The sequence below is a fragment of the Gavia stellata genome, chromosome 1 (genome assembly GCF_030936135.1).
Source record: "Gavia stellata isolate bGavSte3 chromosome 1, bGavSte3.hap2, whole genome shotgun sequence".
In the NCBI taxonomy this organism is placed as follows: domain Eukaryota; kingdom Metazoa; phylum Chordata; class Aves; order Gaviiformes; family Gaviidae; genus Gavia; species Gavia stellata.
The window spans coordinates 25144953-25166414 of NC_082594.1; the positions used below are offsets into that span (position 1 = coordinate 25144953).

Below are 21462 nucleotides of genomic sequence, written 5' to 3' on the forward strand. Positions count from 1 at the left end.
GTTTGTGCTCATGGTGTTTTTCTTCCCAAGTGAGCACTATGTATGCTGAAACCCTGCTTTCCAGGAACTGGTGGGACATATGCCTTCCAATGGGAAGCAGTGAATGAATTCTTCTTTTTGCTTTACTTGTGCATGCAGTTTTTTCTTTACCTATTAAACTGTCATCATCTTGATCCATGAGTCTTTTCACTTTCCTTCTATTTTCTCCCCTTGCCCGCTCTGTACAGGAGAGGAGAGTGAGTGAGAGGCTGGGTGGGTGTCACCCAGCTTTTGATTTTGTAAAGAAAAAGCTCCTATGTTCTCATGTGGCAGAAAAGGAGTATTGTTAAACTCTAACGCTCTGTGAGAGCTGTGTTGAATCATGGTTGCTTCTTACTGGTAATTATTTTTTTACCTAATTTTGGAAAGGAGTCTGGTGGATTAGCAGTAGAACACGCACTGAAATTCATTTAACTTCTTCTGTGAGGGTAAGTCATTTGTGCCTGATATTGGCATTATAAGGTGCTGTGTTTAAAGATCTAGCATTGACACAGAAGCATTATGGGAGGAAGAGAGAACAGAGGTAGGAATGTGGTGTTGTGTAGGTCAGCTTGTAAAGGTAACTGGTATTCCTTCATTCGAATTTGATACTTGAATTTCAGAAATTTGTATTACTGAAAGTGAATACCATTTTAATGTTCAGGTGAATGAAAAGCTCATGAATAGAGTATTTAGGAAATAACCATTATGGCGTTTAGGTCTTTATTTTACCATCCTACTAAGCCAATATGATGTAATGAATAAAATCAATAAAATGTTGACTTTTATTATTGTAGAGCAGCCTTTCTTCCTTTCTTCCTGGATATGGTAGTTAAAATTTTTGGTAAGTTTCAGATTATGTGTCCACTTCTACTCCCAAATCCCCCCAGATCCTCAGTGCTGCCTGTTTTTTTGGACTTGCTAGTGATAACAATCTGACCAACTTCAGCTGTTGTTAGTGACAGGCCCTAATATCTGGGCAGAAAAGCAGCTGCTTGTGTGTTGGGAGCACGTATAGGGAACTGAAAATATCAGTGTTCAATGTCAATTTTTATTGACAAATCATTATGGAACACTATTATGCATAAAGAGCATTGGATCATACCTAAGAAAAGAGGTGAAGGATGTGACTCTTCAAGTACACAATGTCTCATAGAATGGAGATTAAGATTTTTTTTTCAGAGTTTATGATACTCATTTTTTTCCCTCAGAAAAAGAAGTAGATACTGAAGTAGAATAGAGGAGAGAGACTGTAGCAGTGATGCATTAATTTAATAAGAAGTACAGGTTGATTTTTTTTTTTTTATTACCTTTAGGAGCTTATGTAAGAATGTTTCAAGGAGACCAACATCTGGGCGCAAATTTAGAAAGTACCAAATACTCTTGGTCCATAATCACAAATATTCATTGTTTCTACAAACAGGATTAGAAATGTGAGTGGGTTGTCTTATAATTGGATTAGTGGCTAATACAGTGAAAGCTTCTGCAGCTAGTTCATTAGAGATATTTCAGTTGTTTTTTTTAATGTCTGCCTTCTTTTTTTTTCTGTATTTCTGGCTGTGTAATTAAGTAGTTGACAGTTTAGTGTACTCCCCACCCAGGTAGGTGTCTTGCTCTGGATCTGTGTTGGTTACCTAGAGAAATTCAGAGATGCTTAATGTTTTTAATATTTTGTTGGCTTAAGCAGAAGTGGATGGGATGTGAGTAATGGAGATTGGACTAATATAGGCTGCAAAAAAAAATTTTAAATTCTTAACCATGAAGGCACAGAATAAGAATTTGTAGTGCGATGGACACTTAGAGGCTGAAACTTATCAAGAAAAGATGATATCATTTACTGCAGATTAAGAGGAGGAGGTCGTAGATGGCTTTCAGTAATGTCAATCTGAAGTTTAATTGGAAAAATTAGTCAAATACAGACAAATGTATTAATGGATTTACGATTACTGCTGCTAATACTTAATGCTAAACTGTGTTCAGAAGAATTATAGTCTTTTGTAATGTAGTAAGGTATCAGCGTTAGAGGTTTCTTCATCCTTGACTTCTCTTGCCCTGTTACTTTAAGGATTTTACAAATGCTTTTACTGTTCTTACGGAGCTGAATCAAAAGGACAAACTTTTCAGCCCATTTATGGTGTTGAGTCAGATAGGAGAAATAGTTGGTCTTCTAAGACTATGGTGTCATATTAGAGAACTCTGACAGCTATATTGTGCTCTTATTTCTTGTTCACATTCAAAAGGTGATGTTGAACTAATAAGAATGTCGAAGATGGTAGAAAAGAACAGTATTTTAAACAGCCCTTGTCTTTATTACCAGAAAATAGACTGACATAATGAGGAAGTGAATAGTTAATATCAACTAATTTTAGCTACTCCCTCCTCAAGGAAGTGTTGCATCCAGTTGTTCTGTTCTTTTTTCTTTTTTTTTCTTCAATAAGCAAAAGAAAAAATTTGGTGAACAGTAAGTACATGCTAATTGCACAAATGTTAGCACACATTTCCAAAGTATGTATTAAGCTTCAGATGCTGTGTGTTGTACTAAACAAGTGTAATGCAAACCAATGATAATGAAAATATTCTGGAGAAGGCCTTGTTTTATCCCTATTAGTGCTAATTTTAAGTATGAAAGAAAAGTATCTGTTGTAACGCAGCATTTTTAAAGATAGGCTTAAATACAGGCTTTAAATACAAAAATACATATCAGATCTTGGGTACTTAATCTTAAAAAAAAACTTGTTTTCTGAAAACTTTTATTTTTAACTAAACACTATTTTAGAGAACCGTAAACATTTATGTGCAGATAAATGTAGGATTTTTGTAGGTTTCCTAACAGGATCAGTAACCTGCAAATGAGGGTTAAAAAGTTATATGTATCTGTGTATTTTTCACCAGGCTTTGTTCACGTTTTTTGTCTCTACATTGTTTTTTGTTTTCACTGCCTTTATTATTTTGTCATCTTCCAATAATAGTGAAGGTTTTTTGTCTTGAGATATAAATTTGTATATAAGAAAAATCTATTAATGTGTGTTATGATATTTCTGGAGGTGTGTAAGTGTATTGGTGTAAAAGCTGTACAAAACAAAACTCTCTTTGTTGGTTGGTTGGTGCTTTTCCGGGTTGGGTTTTTTTTTTATTAAAAAAAAAAAATGTGTTCATTTTCCAGAGCAATGACAATGAAGAACGCCTGCAGGTTGTAAAACTTCTAGCAAAAATGTTTGGGGCGAAAGATTCGGAGTTGGCATCTCAAAACAAACCACTTTGGCAGTGCTACCTGGGGAGGTATATGTTGTGTATATACCTGGTTTAGCTGGTTTAACTCCCTTCCTAGGAGGGGAAAAACAGTCAATGAAGTACACAGCTAAGTGTGAATTCCCTCCTGCTGCTTTATCTGAAATGTGACAGATAATGCTAAAGAGATTATTTTACATATATCTTCTGTGTATCTGTGATTCTGCAGCATGAACGATTACAAATCATCCCTTTTTAGTTCATTTTTTTGTAATTGTCTTTATTGCCATTGTCAAGAAAAAGGAATCGTTTATTTTAATTTCTTCACAAGTGAAACTATTCAGTGATAGATTAATTCTAAAACAGCATCAAATGAATATCAGCTGATATTAGGACTGGTTTTGAGGCTTTTGTTTACAGTATTTGTACACAGATTTCCTATTTTTTAAAGTTAGGAGTGCTTCAAAAGAGGTATGTAGTATTTACAATGCTGCAAACACACTTAGTGTTTTGTTTTTGAAATATTCTGCCAGTTTGAGATAGAAAATATAGCTGGAGCTTGTAGTCAGGAGAAACTTAAGAATGGCTACTGTGATGAAAATGTTTTTGAGTAAATGAGGATAAATTCTATAATTTATTACAAATGCAGTAGTTTATAAATTAGCATTCAATCATATCAAAACCAGAGTCCTCAGAGAAATGCTACTTTTAAAAAAGTACAGGAAACTTAATTGAGGGAAAGCATTTTGCTTGAAAGTATATAACTAAACCTGGAGGTTTTTAAAAGACCTGTGGATGAGGCACTTAGGGACATGGTTTAGTGGTGGACTTAGCAGGGTTAGGTTTACGGTTGGACTTGATGATCTTAAAGGTCTTTTCCAACTTAAATGATTCTATGATTCTATTTAAAACATTGCATGTCATCAAAAAATACCAGATCTAATTGGGCCCAAAGTAAAATGCTTCATTGTGTTATAATGTGAAGCAATGTGAATACGTGCAATCTGTTGTTCATAATTACTGTTTTCAACTAGTTATGAATCACATATATGTAATTATTTTTTTCAAGGATTTTAAATAAGTTATAATAGATGAGTTAAAGGAACCATTCTTAAAATCTCTTGATTTTGAAAACATACCTGATTTTTACTTAACCAGTTACTCCTTAAAACATCTTTATTTGATAAATAAGCATTTCAACAGCAATAATGTTCTAAAATTTGATTTTTAACTTGTTTAAAACCAAGCATTTTGAGGATAGCTTGAAAATGCATTTAATTTTTCAGGAGTTGTTTGTAACTCATTGTATGAATAGTTTTATTATAAAATTACTTATATCAAAATTAAACATGAGAAAATACTAGTCTTGAAGCATCAAATCTAATTCAGTCTTTTGAAAGGAAATCTTATAGAAGTTGAAGTGATCCATCTCAGAAGAAATTTGTGCTAGGCTAGATGCCTATTTGTTTGTTGTCTATCATACAGTTTAAAGAGGGGACGAATATCTCAGTCTTAAAACTTTTAGTTGCTGATACATGGTTCATGGTTAAATATGTAGAGGATTACAGAAAAGATAGTTACAAATGTCGGACATCTTCCTAATAAATAGTTGTTTTCTGCCTGGGAGTTTTTAATGTCTACCAGGAGAAGGTATTTATCTTCATGTTCAGAACATGAATTAATAAATGAGTACAGGATTTTTTTTTAAGCTGAAGACAGTCTACTTAATACTGTGAAATCAGAGATGTTTTATGCATGTAACTGTACATGGGAAGCATAAAAATATTTTCAGAGGTATTTGAGATTGTATAGAAATAAATGAACTGCTTTGGTGGAAGTGATATTTTTGTTGTGGTAATGCATTGTCTTGTTTCTTAATAGGTTTAATGATATACATGTACCCATTCGTCTTGAATGTGTGAAATTTGCAAGTCACTGCCTTATGAACCATCCTGACCTAGCAAAAGACTTAACAGGTACCAGATTTATTGTAACATTAAAATACAATTTTAAGTCTTCGGGAAAAGTCAGGAAGGTTAGTTGTAATCCCAAGTAACATTGTCAGATGTTGTGGAGGACGCAATTGAGGTTGGAGTGTTAAGTCACAGAGTCCCTGCCTTCAGTGCTGCTTCTCAGGCTGAGAGGATTGTACATAAAGAATGCCTTAACCAAAGAGATCACTCTCCCTCTCTTACAGTAGTTGCATTCCCAACTGCTGTTGAAATTAAGCACCATGGGATGAGGCAAAGACAACCCAGCTAACCTAGTGGTCATGGCATTTATTAACTAGGGTGCAGAGTGGAGACTACAGTTCCACAAAGCTGAAATATTGTGTAAATATTATGCAGCCACTGTCTAAAACATGAAAACAGTCCTCATAACTGTGAGCACAGCTGTTGGTTCCTGCTCCTTCAGATCAAACACAGCCTGTAACTCAAGACCTCTGTAAGAAGGCGGCAACTGGCATAGATAGAAGCGTTTAGTATTTGTTGCTCCCAATGTCTTAATGAAAAAAGTGTAATTAAAGAGAATGGGTTGGCTTGTTGTTTTTTATTCCTGCCTTCATTCCTTCCCCCACCCCACCCCCCCCCCCCCCCCGCAGTGTGCATGGAGATTTTATCTTCCCCCCTCCCCTCCTACTTCTTGTAATTCTTTTGGAGGTTATATCTTTGTCCATTTGCTCTAAGGAGGGAATTTTAAAGGGTTGTTAAGCACATGGGATTGCTGTCCTGCTTGCTGTTTGTCAAGTTAAACACAAATACAGGCAGGCTAGAGTCATCCTATAGTTATTGGTATTGTTAAGCCAGCTTAAAAAAAATTAAATATTTCTGGACCTTTCTTTAATGGAATGGTAAAGATATTTCCTCTTTGATTATCAGAATTGTATTTTCAAGGGTGTATTTTTCTTTTTTTACATTGCAGAAAGACTTTGTGCCCCCTCTAATGGTATCCTCTGGGAAATGTAATTTTGCTTGCCCCTCCTCTCTCTCCCCACAGCGCTTATCGAAGTCAAATTGTTGAAAAATTTCTCTGACTCACTGGTGTTTGAGACCAGAATTGTTTTGTGCAATGACATTGTTCTTCATTTGTTTTAGTTTATTATGTTTTCCAGTGGAACAGAACTGTTTTTTAAAAAGTCTTATTTGGATTTCAAATTTCATAACCTCCATAAGTTTAAAGCTTTATTTCTTGATGTGCTCTTTCAACACTTGTGCTGATTACCAAAATGCTAATGGCCAATATTTGAGATGAGACTTGACAATTTGCACTGGTCATTGAACAGTAACCTCTGGTTATTTCAGAGTAAACTTTGAATTTTCAATGTTTCTTAATGTTCTCAATGTTTCACTGATATATGCTGTGTACAGTGATCTTAATAACTTTTGTATGTGTTTTCCTACCCATTTGTGCTTCTAAATTAACATAAAATACATACTTCCAAAATGATAAATGAACTTTTGCCATTTTATTCTTTGTCAGCTTTCTAAAATGACAATAGGTAGCTAACATGTTGGACACTTACAAGCAGAAATCTTAAAGTTAATAGTATAACATTATTGAAACTACCAAATAAGTAATACTGAGCCAAAATAATCTAGAAAAATTGTTTTAAGTTGAATAAACTAAGATGTGTCTAAATAAACATTATAGCTTTGTCAAAGAGCATGCTGTTGAAGTATGTCTCTTGATTTGTCCCTGCTCACAATGCTTACATGGCTCACACTATGGAGTATTCCTGGAGCGTGTGAACTAGATTCCTTGTGGGTAATACAGAAGTTGTGGTTAGGAGTGCAACTAACGTGCTCCAGCAGCCAAAGGGGATAGAGTCTGCAGAAGAGAGTTGCCTCTAGCCTGAAGTAAGACTTGAAAATGTGTACAGTGTGGATATCAAGTTCTCAGCGCTGTCTGTTCTGGTCTACAGATCCAATTCTGTTGGGCTATAACAGTTGCTAATGTAGACATAGCCTAACTATTATAATAAATAATGAAAATAAAAATGTAGCTGCATAACTCTTATTTCTATAATGCCAGAAATATAAATATTTGCTATTCTAAGCAAATAAGAAGTTTTACTGACATTCCAGTTAACTTCAGAGAAAACTATTGGTTTCTTACTGTTGATGCTCAAAACAGTAGAAAATCATGTTTTCTGCTTCTGTTAGTTGAGTACGGTCTAGAGAAAGAAAAGTAGCTGAAGTTGTATGCTTACAATGAAATACTTACTCTATTTTTTTCCAGAATATCTTAAAGTAAGGTCACATGATCCTGAAGAGGCCATAAGGCATGATGTTATAGTATCCATAGTTACTGCTGCTAAAAAAGATCTTTTGCTTGTCAATGATCACCTGCTTAATTTTGTCAGAGAACGAACACTGGACAAGCGGGTAAGACATAATTAGTACTGATAATGGCTGTGCATTATATTTCTAGACTGTAACTCACCTTTTTAAAAAGCAACGCTTCTAAAAAAATGCTGAACTAATTTTAAAATTACTAATAAAAACCAATATAATGCAAAAAATTTTGAAGCAGTCTATTTAATGAGGCATCTTTTGTCCCTGACTGGAATGCCACATTTTTCTGTGCTGTATTTTTGTTTAAGATAATATGATTAAAAAAAAAATAGGCTGAAGCACAACAATGTTGCTCCAGTTGTCTAATTTTAGTAAAACTTTTAAGTAAAATAAGACCCTTGTAAAACATTCTAACATTTTTCATAACGGGTTTTGCAAGCAGGTTTCAAAATGTATTGTAGATTACTGATGGAAAATGTTCCACCATCAGAGGTAGCTAGTTTACCTCCTTTTAATTAGATAATTGGAAGACTGCAAATCAGTGTAGCAGCTTTCAAATTTGAATAGTCTTGAAATTTAGTTTAGCTATGTTTCATTATTTAGTAAAATTTGAGGTTTGCTGCTTAACTTAATCATGATAAACAAGGCTGTTGATGGCAAACTCTAAAATTAACATTATCACCTGATTTTTTTCATTTGGTGACATGCTTTCCCCTGTTGCACCCGTAATACAATCGCAAGTATTTAGTATAGATGTGTGAGAGTGTTGGCTTAAATTTGTAACAGTTCTAAATTCAAGAGGCATACTTGTGTAGTAGTTACTGATGTTGAAAGGTTTAGTATAATAGACATGATGCAGTATATGTACTAATGAGAAAGTGTTGCACTTAGAATTCAATTTAACTTTTTTGTAAATTAAACTATTTTATTTTGGTGTAGAATAGGAAATATGTAACAGGAAATTCTGTAGTCTGTTCAGTTTTGAGTTTTGAATGGCTAAATTGGGTACTATTTCTTTTTTCTCAAGTGGAGAGTGAGGAAGGAAGCTATGATGGGACTTGCACAGATATACAAGAAATATTCATTACAATCAGAAGCAGGAAAAGAAGCTGCAAAACAGATATCATGGATCAAAGATAAACTTCTGCATATATATTACCAAAACAGTATTGATGACCGGTAAGTTAGTCACGAAAGTGATAGGCGATTCTGTGGATAAGTGTGGTAACTTATTATGCAGATTTTTTTTTCCTTTGTGCTTAAGTGCTGACAAGAAGGAGGAGACTTGATAATCCTGTATGTATTGATCCAGTGTGTAATCTTATACAGTTGCAGCCAAATGTTGTCCTACGTTGTTTTCTTCTACTTTTTTTTTTAAAGGCCAAAAGTAATTCTAAAGTGTGAGATGGGTTGGAATATTCCAAAATTTTTAGCTGTACTTCACCACTGCTTCAGTAAAGGAAGCAGTTGTTTATATTTCAGTAGCTTGCTAATTTCTATGTTAAAATTCAGTAAGTAAAATTGCTTTAACGAACTTGCATGTTGTTCCTGTATGCTTTAAAGATAAGTCTAGTATGTGTAGTGAGGCATCTCACTCTGCAGAAGGTTAGTTTTTCTGTATGGTGATAGCCATGAATTAGAGCCTTGCCCTGGATTTGTGGTGAAAACAGTGCCTCTGTCATACCAGCTATAGACTTGCATATGGTTGTTCTTATTGAAAAATAGATGGTCGCACATGGGGAACTAGTTTAGGAACTAGTCCACCTTGACTAATCAAGGCGGTCTTGTTGGCTTTGGAAGTGAGCCTTTGGCCTTCACAGCATGATCAGATACAAATGGCATTGCAAACCCATACAAATCCTTTCAGAAACTTGCAGCCTCAGTCATCTCCAAAATAAGCAATTATTTCATGGTACCATGGAAGTCGACAGAAATGTCTGGATTTTCAGATCCAATCTTACCGACTCACATTTTTCTTAAACTTTGGGATCTTCTTAAACTAGCTGGGTTTGGGTTTTGACCACCCCCTCCAATTGTGTAAGGATTTTCTTCTCATTTCTAGCCTAAACATACATCATTGGTTTTTTTACCTGTTTACTCCATTCTGTTAACGTTGACCTCAATTTGCAAAAGTTGTGGCCATTCTTGATATTTAAGGTTGCAACATGGGTTTAATTTTCCTTTTGTTTTTTCTTCTCAGTCTTTCCTAGGTAACTGACAGACCTAAACTTTTCTCTCTTCCTGTTTCCAAATAAGGAACTTCTGTGTTATAGCAGAAGCTTTTAATAATGTCTGTGTAAACGTGCCTGCATTTTTATTGTGGAAGCAAAAGAAATGGGATAAACTTAGCCCTTGGGGAAGGGGCTGGGGAGTGGTGGAGGGAAGTCAGCTACTTCTGACTAGTATCCAAATTCTCCTTGTGGCTTCATGAAATATCATGTTGATTATATCACGTTATCTTTTTTTTATTTCAGGCCCATTGATTTGGGTCAATTCATTAATTTACCCCAGTACTGACCCGCAATGTATTTCACTGATAACATCTCTTTGGGCTGATAATTGAGACATCCTTCTCTAAAACCCTATGGTTCCTATCTAGATTAATACATCTGATTTTGATAATGTCATCTCGTAAATGCCCTACTGCTAACATTAACATTATGTCTTCTGTAATGATATATTTTTGTTTAGTTTATGCTGAGTTATATTGGAGGTTACGGAACTTGACCTTTAGGTTTTTGAATAACCCCGTCTTTATATGCAATAACTGATCTCTAGATAAGTCTGAGAATTTTTGAATTAATGTTTTAGCAATTCAAAAACACTTTCTTGCTTTGCAGTTTAAGTTTCTTAATCCTGTCTTTCAGATTACTTGTTGAACGCATCTTTGCTCAGTACATGGTCCCTCACAACTTGGAAACAAATGAACGAATGAAATGTTTATATTACCTTTACGCAACACTGGATTCAAATGCTGTGAAGTATGTGCTAATTTTGACTTCTGGCAAAATCATATTTAATGCAGTTATTACTGTAAATTAGTTTTAAATTGTTATGAGTAGCCTAAGCCAGTGGACAAAAGTAGTTTGCGAACTATCAGAAAATAGAATGTAGCAATAGTACCTATTTTTCAAGTGGGACTGGGGGGGGAAGGGGAGATGGGATCAAAAAACCAAAACTAACCATCTAACAAGGTGTGGGACCTTTTAACCATAAACAGCTAAAAATACTACTGTCAAGATCTGGCAAGAAGCTTGAGTGCATGTCAGTCCTTTTATGTCTGAAAACAGATAGCACAGATAGTAGCATTGACTAGCCCTCGATCTTATGTGACAACTTCTCAATTAATATACTTCTTGTTTTAGCAGCCAGGATGACTTAAGAGTGTGAAGGAATTACTTGTTTGTCTTTCCTCCTTCAAAATGCATTTTACTTCTAATCAAGTTACGTGCCTTCTCCAGCTTAAAATGGGTAGATGCATGTGAATTTGACTAACAACAGTTTTGCTGCTGTAATGTTCACAGTTTGACTGAATTTAGTTATTTTTACTTTGTTACGCATTTAGTAGTACTCAGTGACTTGAAAATTGAATGTAGTTTTTTTCTCATGTGGGAGACTAGAAAAAGCTTTGTATTTAAAAGAATGGCTTATAATAACCCCAAAGCCTTCAAATACTACAGAAGCTGATGTTTGAAACCCCCTGCATGGCTTGTATTACCTGCCTAAAGATATTACAACTGTAAAAAAACTAGAATTAAGAATACTATATTAAAAAAGAAGTTACTCTTCTAGTAATTTTTAGTATAGGCTAAACAAAAATGCAGAATGGCTTCTTTTCAGTACTTGTTATTTCAGGCAACAAATGACTGCAGCAGTACTCATTTTAAAGACATAGCATCTTTTTTTTTTTTCATATGGCTTATTTTTTCCGGCAAGTGTGCTAATTTTCAATTTTAATATCTAATGTGTCTCTTATGAGTCTAATCATGCCGACTTTTCACAATTTATTCATTTAGTAGCTGCTTTCTGTGTGAAAGAAAAACATTGTTTTGATGATAAGAATCTTAAACATCTACTTTAGCCTGCTTCTTGGAATGTTTTTAGAAGAGTGATTTCAGGCTTGTGCAAATGAGTTCTTTATGGGTCAGACATCAGTTACTTCCTACTTCTTTTAAAGGTAGTGTAGTTAAGCATCTGAAATGAAACTTGTTTCAAAATCTTACTTTGTTCCAGTCTAATATGACCAATTATGTTTTCCATATCATGCCATTAGGAACCATTGAGCCTTTTCTCACACAGCAATAAAATTTTAGGTGATAGGCACATTCCTGAGTCTGAAGTTGAAAAGAATCTAAAGGCTCTTATTGGACAGTTATGTTATTTATTGATTAGATGACTTTGACAGCTCTTTTTTATTTTTACTTTTTTTTAGAGCATTGAATGAAATGTGGAAATGTCAAAATCTGCTACGACATCAAGTAAAGGATTTAGTTGACCTGATAAAACAACCCAAAGTGAGTTCAATTTATCTTTATCCCACAGTGAATATGCAGTTGTACTTAAAAGGATAAGCCATTTTTCAATTCCATTTGTTTGACTACCTCAAGCTTATTTTTAATGACAGGTAGAAAACATCGTGAAAGTTAACTGATATTCCATTAAGCTACATTTGCAGTATCACAGAATCACACAGAATCATTAAGGTTGGAAAAGACCTGTAAGATCACAAGTCCAACCATCAACCGAACACCACCATGCTCACTAAACCATGTCCCGCAATGTCTCGTCCGCATGTTCCTTGAACACCTCCAGTGAGGGTGACTCCACCGCCTCCCTGGGCAGCCTGTTCCAATGTTTGACCACTCTCTCAGTAAAGAAATTTTTCCTAATATCCAGCCTAAACCTCCCCTGGCGCAACGTGAGGAGGTTTAGGCTGGATATTAGGAAAAACATGTAGAAAATGTGTATACATTACAGTATGTGTATACATATACAGTAGAAAATGTGTATACATTTTGTCGTAAAAGTGAAGAGGTAGGGGTGATTTAGAAATTTTAAAGATTTTGCCAGTCATTTTGCTCCCAGTGTTTGAGTTAATTCTTGCCAGGATTGTTCTGGCTCTTGAAAGATGGAAGAAACAGCATATTATTTTTGACTGCCAAATAGAGTAATTAAGAAAAAGTACCTATACACCCTAACTTCTGTCGTATGTATGATTAGTAGCATTCAAGAAATCGGAATATTTTTATCCCAACAGGTTACTTGTTTCTCTTCCCTCTTGGAAACTTCTTAAATGTTGTATTGGAGATATACTACAATTGAATACTTTTTTTACAAATTTGCTCAGGAGGAAAAAATAAACATTTATTGAGCATTTAGAATATCATAAAGTAAAATTTAGATTTGTTTTAGTTATATTTATGTGCATACTCATGTTTGGGGGAAAATCATAAAGTGAAATTCTGGATATAATTTGAACTGTGATTAGAACTCGACTTTAATGTCAAAAGTTTAATCTAGTACTTTTTTAACAGAAATACTTTATAGTAGAAAGTGTTGCCATGCTCACATTCATATATGTGAGTGTGTATGTGAGATTTTTTTGTTCTGTATGTTTCTAGACTCGTATACCACAGTAAATTTAATGAAGTTTTATGACTGATTTATCCATTTGCTGGAATTACTTGAACAGGAAGAGTAGATAACTGCATTTTTACAAGTGTGGTTGGATTATCTAATGTATCTGCTTGGAAATGCTACTGTCTTGCAGACAGAAAAAGACTTAGCAAATCAAAACGCATCCCTTACTGTTTCAGTCCTGATTGCAGTGAAATTCATAATTTTGACTTAGTGCATTTAAAACATGCTATAATGTTGTATTAAATTCGAAGTGCAGTAATTGCTAGTACAACAATACTTCATTGCGTTTCGGTGACTGTACTGAAATATTTTTCATGTACTGTTTTATATTCTTTGGACCACCAAGGCCACTCTATCACTCCCTCTCCTCAGCTGGACAAGGGAGAGAAAATATAACGAAAGGCTCATGGGTCGAGATAAGGACAGGGAGATCACTCACCAATTACCGTCACAGGCAAAACAGACTCGACTCAGGGAAACTTATATAATTTATTGCTAACTAAATCAGAGTAGGGTAATGAGAAATAAAACCAAATCTTAAAAAAACACCTTCCCCCCACCCCTCCCTTCCTCCCGGGCTTAACTTCACTCCTGATTTCTCTACCTCCTCCCCCTCAGTGGTGCAGGGAATGGGGGTTGCGGTCAGTTCATCACACATTGTTTCTGCCTCTCCTTCCTTATCCAGGGGGAGGACTGCTCACACTCTTCCCCTGCTCCAGCGTGGGGTCCCTGCCATGGGAGACAGTCCTTCATGAACTTCTCCAACATATGGGTCCTTCCCATGGGCTACTGTTCTTCAAGAACTGCTCCAGCGTAGGTCCTTTCCACAGGGTGCAGGACTCTTCAGGCACAGACTGTTCCAGCACAGGCCCCCCATGGGGTCACAGGTCCTGCCAGAAAACCTGCTCCAGTGTGGGCTCTTCTCTCTACGGGTCCACAGGTCCTGTCAGGAGCCTGCTCCAGCACGGGTTTCCTATGGGGTCACAGCCTCCTTCGGGCACACCCACCTGCTCCGACGTGGGGTCCTCCACGGGGCTGCAGGTGGATATCTGTTCCACCGTGGACCTCCATGGGCTGCAGGGGCACAGCCTGCCTCACCATGGTCTTCACCAGGGCTGCAGGGGAATCTCTGCTCCAGTGCCTGGAGCACCTCCTCCCCCTCCTTCTTCACTGACCTTGGTGTCTGTGGAGTTGTTACTCTCACATTTTCTCACTTCTCTCTCTGGCTGCTACCACTTTTGCACAGTAACTTTTTTCCCCTTCTTAAATATGTTATCCCAGAGGCGCTACCACCGTCGCTGATTGGCTCGACCTTGACCAGTGGCGGGTCCATCTTGAGGCCGGCTGGCATTGGCTCTGTGGAACATGGGGGGAAGCTTCTGGCAGCTTCTCACAGAAGCCACCCCTGTAGCCCCCCTGCCCTGCTACCAAAACCTTGCCACACAATTCCAATACAAATTTAAACACACTTACCCATTTAAAACCTGAGTTAGTTTCTTGATATTTTCTGCATTTCAGTTGAAAGTGAAATTGCAACTTTTCCATTTGTTTTCAGGGAGATATAATGAAAGTTTTTTCCTCAATGGTAAAATATAAAATATGAGATGGAATTAAACATGTAGGTTTTGATAAATGCCAGCATAAGCATCACTTTCAAAACAGTTGATGCTGTTGACATATTTGCTTGTGTCCATGTGGCTTTTATTGTATCTTTCGCTATTAAGTACTAATTATTAAGCACTATTAAGCACTTTTCTTTTGAGTAACAGGACTGCATGGGAGAATTTAGGGGCTTGTGATCTGAGATGCTATTGCAGGCAACAAAAAGGTTTTGAGTCACGGAATTTTACTTAATTTAGTTTATTGTCAATTAACAAACTTTTAGTTATTGATTCTGGTATTGAGAAATAAAAGCAAACATACACTTAAAGAACACCCTTTGGCACCCCTTTGGACACCTCTCTTCTCCGCTTCACGGTCCCCAGGCCCCTTGCCACATACTATGCTCAGTCCCTTTGGTGAGGCAATGGCAGCAGAGACGATAGGGGTTAGGGGCATGGTGGTTCCTTTTGTTTTGCTGCTCCTTGTTTCTTACCCACTGCTGCAGCGTGGGTACCTCCACTGTCTGCAGTCCCTTTAGACCTGTAGTTTCTCCAGTGCCTCCTCTCCACTCCTGCTCCAGCCCCTCTTACCCTGGCATCTCTTTTGCCTCTGCTCATGTGTCTCCTCTTCTTTTCCTTCAGCATCTCTCTCTTTTCCTGCTTTGCAGTCCTTCCTGCCCTAGCATCTCTCTCATTGCCCCTAGTGGCTACCACTCTTTCTTAAATATGTTTTCTCAGAGGCATCATAGGCCCCTCTGACTGGTTGAAGTTTTGATGGGTGGTAGGTCAGTTTGTTGATTGCAGAGCTGGCTGGAAGTGGCTTTGACTGGCAGGAGTCCCTGACCTTCTCCTGCATAGCTCACCCCAGCAGCTCTTTGCTACCCCAAACCCTGCCCATTAAGCCCAGTACAAATGCTTAGCTATTTTTGCCAAAACTTTTTTCTCTGTGATGCCCCTTGTATGTTGTTTTTTTGTTTGTTTTATTTTTTTTCCCAAATTTGGTAACTAATTCATATGTGCTTGAGATAAGACTGCATTTTTGTAATTGGAGTAGAACTGAAGGGGCATACAATCCAAGGCAGTAATAATCTTGACACAAATATCCATTAGTCATTCAGAGCTGTAGAAACTTTGTTTTCATTCAGAAAACAAAAGTGAAATGAACTAGTAACCTTTTAGAATCTAACTGGGTGTTACCATATGTGCTTTTTCACTTTGGTCAAATTTATCCACTTAGTCATGATAGCTTAGTTGTTGATTTTTCTCCAGTAGGTGTGGTCCCTGTGGCAAGTGTAGGCATTGTGAGAGCTCTGAGAGATGAATGGGGGATAGGACAAGAAGCAGTGTACAGAAGTTGCTACAAGGAAACTTTGGTTAGGTAGTAAGGAAAAAAATTGCCGTAAGGGTGATCAAATATGGGAACAGGTAGCCCATAGAGCTTGTGAAATCTTCATCCTTGTAAATATTTAAAATGCAAGTAGATGAGGCCTGGAGCAAAACCTGACTTAAGCTGGCCCTGCTTTGAGTAGGCAGTTCAACCAGGTGACCTACAGTTGTCACTTCCAACCTACATTCTGTGATTATAAATCTTTGAACTTTCTAGTCCACTGTTTTTCTCATCTTAGGAAAAACTTTTTGCCATTTCGTGAACCTATTCAGGCTTTCCCCATTATAAGCACTACTGAGGAGACTGAAAATGTGTTAAGAAACTTTATATTTCTGTTGATTGTAATTTCTCCTAATCTGAGAGAGAACGGGCATCAAACTTGCCTTTAAGATTAATTACTTCTTTGAAAAGCAAAAGCGTAAATCCACAGCTCCTCTTGTTTTCTCCTACAGCAATGGTATACAGTTAAATGAAATACATAAACTTGCCTTTCACATATGGAAAAGTGGGTGAATGCTGGTTTGTCTGTATTGGGGTGTAAGCTTCATTTGCTGCAGGTATGCAGCTGTTCTGATGCTTCCATATCATGAATGCAAGATAATGTAGATAAAGTGCCACAGTAGATCTAAAAAGAAACATTTCTTGATCTTCTTTGATCTGTTATTATTCAGTGGAGTTATACTACTACAAGTTAAAAGAATACTTCTGACTCAGATTTGTTTGGCTGAAGGATTAGTAGTTTTCTCAACTTAAGGTCTGTCTTAATGGGAGCTTTAGCCAGTACTTGAAGACTTAGCCAATATTAGAAGACCAAACCAGTCAGAACCAAAGAAACTCTGCGGTACGTTTTTGGTGTTTTTTTTTCTGAGTTGCAGGAGATGCGAATACAGAGATTCTATATCTGTTGACACTGTTATTTGAATCCTGTAAACCAGATTTGATTTCTGTTTGTTTTTTTTTCTTTTCTTGCCTGAACACGCCTATTGAGCTGTGACAGCCAAAAGCCCTGAATATGACAGTATTCTTCCGACAATAAAAAGTGACGGAAGGTTCTGCAGGAATAGTTAATGGCTGGAATTATGTGCCAGGTGTCCATCTCACAAGATAGAGAGGATGTTCGCTAAAAACATTGCTTGTCGTAACTTCATGCTATATTTTTGTTATACTCCGATCTTTCCAAGGTTGCCACTGTTTTCAAACACTGACAGATTTTCCACAAATTGGCTAATTAATTTCCTTTTTGGTTTTTTTGCATGACAAAAGAACTGTGCAAATATGTTAGAACTCAGAATAATCCTATTTTCTTTCATACTACCTAGTCAACTGCAGAACAGAAATTTACTCTGAAAAGTTGAAGGATACTCCTCCTAGAAATAGACACTTTCATGTGTTAACCAAGGTTATTGTAATAAATTGTAATTTTGTTATCTCCAAAGTTGATATGGCTTGTTTGAACCTTATTTGAGATCTATATGCAGATTTCGTTAATAAAATGCAAAGAAATTAGATGCACCTGAACAAGACTTTGACCTCTGTCTTGTAATTTTTCCTATCTGCTTCATAATAATTCTAAGACTTTTATAAGAAAATGTTAGTGTTTTGCAACACTATCTCTTAGCAGCTCTTTCCTGATACAAACCGTATGAAAAGGCCCACTGTAGGTGTTTGTTTGCCGCATGTTAAGTACTTTAGAAGAAAAAGAACTCTTCTTACCAAGATGAACCTTCTGAATTGATTTGACATTTTCTTGTTTGTAATTTGTAGGTTCATCTACTACCCATTTTGTCTGTTATAAAGGGAATTCTAAAAAAGGCAATTTTTGCAATGGTGGTGGCTAAACACTCTTCTTAAATACTTTTCAGTGAAAGCTCATGAAGTGTGATTGTGGCTTATTTAAATCTTTTCTCAGAAGAATATAATTTGATAGTTGTAGACCATAATTGATACTGTTTACATGCAGTTACGAAGTTTTGTAGAATTCTTAAGTTGTGTCACCAAGGTTGGTCTGTCACAAGTAAAATGGCACAAGAGCAGCTTCGTTTATGGTTTGGAAGCTGATGGGTCTATATGCTTTTGATGATATTGCTGTAAGCTTGAATTTTCTTTCAGGTTCCAATTTTCATTTTACTTAGGAAGATTTCAGAGTTGTTTAACAACACTTACTACACAGCAGTGAAAGTTGTGGTTTTTTTTTCCTTTCGTCCACCTTAGAACACTTTTCTGAAGATGATTAATGTTATCTTCACTGTACAGTTAAGGATTCCTGTTGTCATTTTTACTGATAATTCCTTTAATATCTGAAACTTCAGTGTAGTTCCATAAAACTTTCTAGTCTGTAGAATAGTGTGGATTACAGCCAAAAGTGGGGGAAAAGTGTCTTGGAAACTAGTTTGTCTCCCTTCAGTAGCAGGTAATATGTTGTAGAAACATTAGTTGGAAATATATTCTAATAAAGAAAATGTACTTACTATATAGTTTTAGCTGTCTTTGAAACTTGTGATATTCTTTTTTCCTCTTCCATTTACTCTGTGTCAGAACTAACTCTTAAGGTGGACTTTGTATGTGGAATTTGAAATCTTGTACCAGAAGAATTACTGACAAGAGGAAAATAAGTGAGATAAAAGTCTGTTTTGTGTAACTTATTTTGCTTGTAAGGAGCTTTTGGACGATTTTATATCAGCAATGGTTTCACTGAAATCTAAGCTTCACAGAAGTCCTGAAATGCAGTTATGTTTTCATTTTTTTTGTTATCATGGTCCCTGATTATTACTTTCACAATTACACTGCTATCCTCTGCCTTCCCTGTTCAGCTGCACAGGAGTCGCAGTTGTCTTATTACTGACTTGCTTCATCCTTTACAATTACTGCTGAGACTACTCAGAATCAATATCTGATCAAGAAGATAAAGTGAATTTAATGCTTGCTGTTCATTTTCTGTTTAAAAACAAAGAGGCTTTAGATGGAAAACAGTTATGGAAATAGCCTATCTGTGCTGTTTATAAGTTATATAGTAGATTGAAAAGTAATAAAAATATTTTACATAAGCATATGTGCAACAGAGTGCTACTGTAGGCATGATCTACCTTTTACTTGCTGTAACTATCTAGCATTAAGTTTGCAGTGGGTGGTTTTGATTTCTAAAACACTGATGTGTTAGCAAAATGATGGTGCTGAATTGTTGATAATGCATTATGGCATTTGCTCACTCAGTATTCAAGTGGAAATACATAATGTAAAATTTTTACCTAATAAGTTTTTCTTTTGTGACTTGCAGACAGATGCCAGCAGTAAAGCTATATTCTCAAAAGTGATGGTTATAACAAGTAAGTCAGCTGAATTATTTACAGCCTAAATATTACACTTGACATATATTGCTTGCTTTAAAAATCATTTGAGATAAGCTTATAACAAACAAGTTTTGTAACAGATAAAATTTGTAACAAATGGTAAACATGATGTAACAATATGCTTTAAAGAATTAAGACAACTGTAAGCAGAATTACTTCCTTACTGTAAAAAATCTCCAGTCATAAAGCTTATCACATGACATTTTGGCTGCATCTGTTGTAGACTAATTAAAAATGAGGATGATACAGGTTGTTAGTGCTTTACCATTTATTATAGAATATATATTACCTGATGTTAACTAACCCACTAAACTATCTACTGACTTACCTGCTATTGTAAGTTCTGTTGGGAGAATGCAAAAGGATTTGCGATTCAATAGCAGGAAGGCACTGTGGAAGCTGAAGAACTTCTCTGTAACCTGAACTCTTGGCAAAGAAAAAACCAACCTCAAAGCAACACTTCTTGTTCTCCCCAGTGCACCATGCCAATAGCATTAAGACCAGTAAGAAGAAGAAAAACTTGCTTTACAATTCTGAAATTTTGTTTTTAAATAAAACTTTTTTGAAAAAGCAAAGTGTTCTGGAAAAAAAAGATACTACTTAAGGCTATGTACATTTTTGAAAAAATGTGGAGGAAAAACTGAATCTTGCTGCCTGGTTGGCAGTGTTCCAAATCCTTTTTTCCTTTTATATATAATATAAAAATTGATCAGTTTGTAATTTTCCGATTCTTCTTTTAGTTCTGGGTTGCATTAAAAAAAAATACAGCAAAACACTTAGTAGAACTTCTTTTTGAACTAACTATGCTGTAGTCCTGTACCATTTTCTGTGCCAACTTTGCTTGATACTTACTGTACCAAAACCATGAAACATCTTAAATAGTATACTAACACTGCCAATAAATGGTCCTGTTATAATATAAAACATAAATATAAAATTAATATTTAGTTTAAAAAATGAATTTTTAAAGCTTTTTTCAAATATTGGAAGCTATTGTAAAGCTTATGTTTAGTGAACGAGCAATTTAGCAGAAGTACCCTTTTGGTGTTTTTCACACTTATCATATCAGGTGATCTATTTACAGAGCGTATTTTTCTGTGGAGTATAGGCTTTGCATTCTGGGGTCAACTTCAACTGTTAATATTATTAACAGGAACAAGTAGACTTAGCGGAAAATGAGTGTGAAGGGAGAAGAAAGTACTAGCCAGGGGAGGTGTGTGGCATACAAAGTCTTAGAAATTGATGTCTTCATAGATATGCGCATGTTAAGGTGTTTTGTGTGGTGGGTGTTTTGGCTTTTTTTTTTTATTCCCCTCCCTTCTTGGTTAACTTAAACACACATAGAAACTTTCTTGATGTGACATTTCAAACTTGTGTAACTTACAATACTGATACTTATTAGAATAATTAGTGATTCCTTTTGCTTCTTTAAAGGAAACCTTCCTGATCCAGGGAAAGCTCAAGATTTCATGAAAAAGTTCACACAAGTTCTAGAAGATGATGAAAAAATAAGAAGCCAGTTAGAAATGCTTGTTAGCCCAACATGTTCTTGCAAACAGGCTGAAGGATGTGTGGTAAGAAGTGCTCTTAAAATATGTGAATAATTTTGGAACTGAATTGATTATAAATTTAACTGAAACTTTTATTGCAGAGGGAAATAACAAAGAAGTTGGGCAATCCAAAACAACCAACAAATCCTTTCCTGGAAATGATAAAGTTTCTTCTTGAGAGAATTGCTCCTGTGCACATTGATACTGAATCCATCAGGTATTTTTTTTGTGTATGTTGTTGATTGGAGATCACGCAGTTGGAAATAGGGGTTTCTAATTTCATCTTTAAGCACAAGCAGTAATGGGTTGGGTGGGTACAGTTTAAGGCCTGGTGACCTGCAGTATTTTCTTCTGTTTCCCTTTGCTTAGGGTTTTTTTGTCTCTTCATTCAGGATG

At 35.9% G+C, this 21462-nt stretch overlaps 1 protein-coding gene across 2 annotated transcripts in view; it reads left to right on the forward strand.

The window, feature by feature from the left end:
- Window positions 1-21462, forward strand: part of PDS5B (PDS5 cohesin associated factor B) — a 97212-nt gene that overhangs the window by 30317 nt on the left and 45433 nt on the right. For both annotated transcript variants that reach the window (XM_059822300.1, XM_059822309.1), the window contains exons 8-16: window positions 3182-3297; window positions 5128-5222; window positions 7486-7631; window positions 8569-8720; window positions 10409-10522; window positions 11974-12055; window positions 19444-19492; window positions 20951-21090; window positions 21168-21283. In XM_059822300.1, the coding sequence (XP_059678283.1) occupies window positions 3182-3297; window positions 5128-5222; window positions 7486-7631; window positions 8569-8720; window positions 10409-10522; window positions 11974-12055; window positions 19444-19492; window positions 20951-21090; window positions 21168-21283 (1010 nt within the window). The remainder of the gene's footprint in view (window positions 1-3181; window positions 3298-5127; window positions 5223-7485; window positions 7632-8568; window positions 8721-10408; window positions 10523-11973; window positions 12056-19443; window positions 19493-20950; window positions 21091-21167; window positions 21284-21462) is intronic.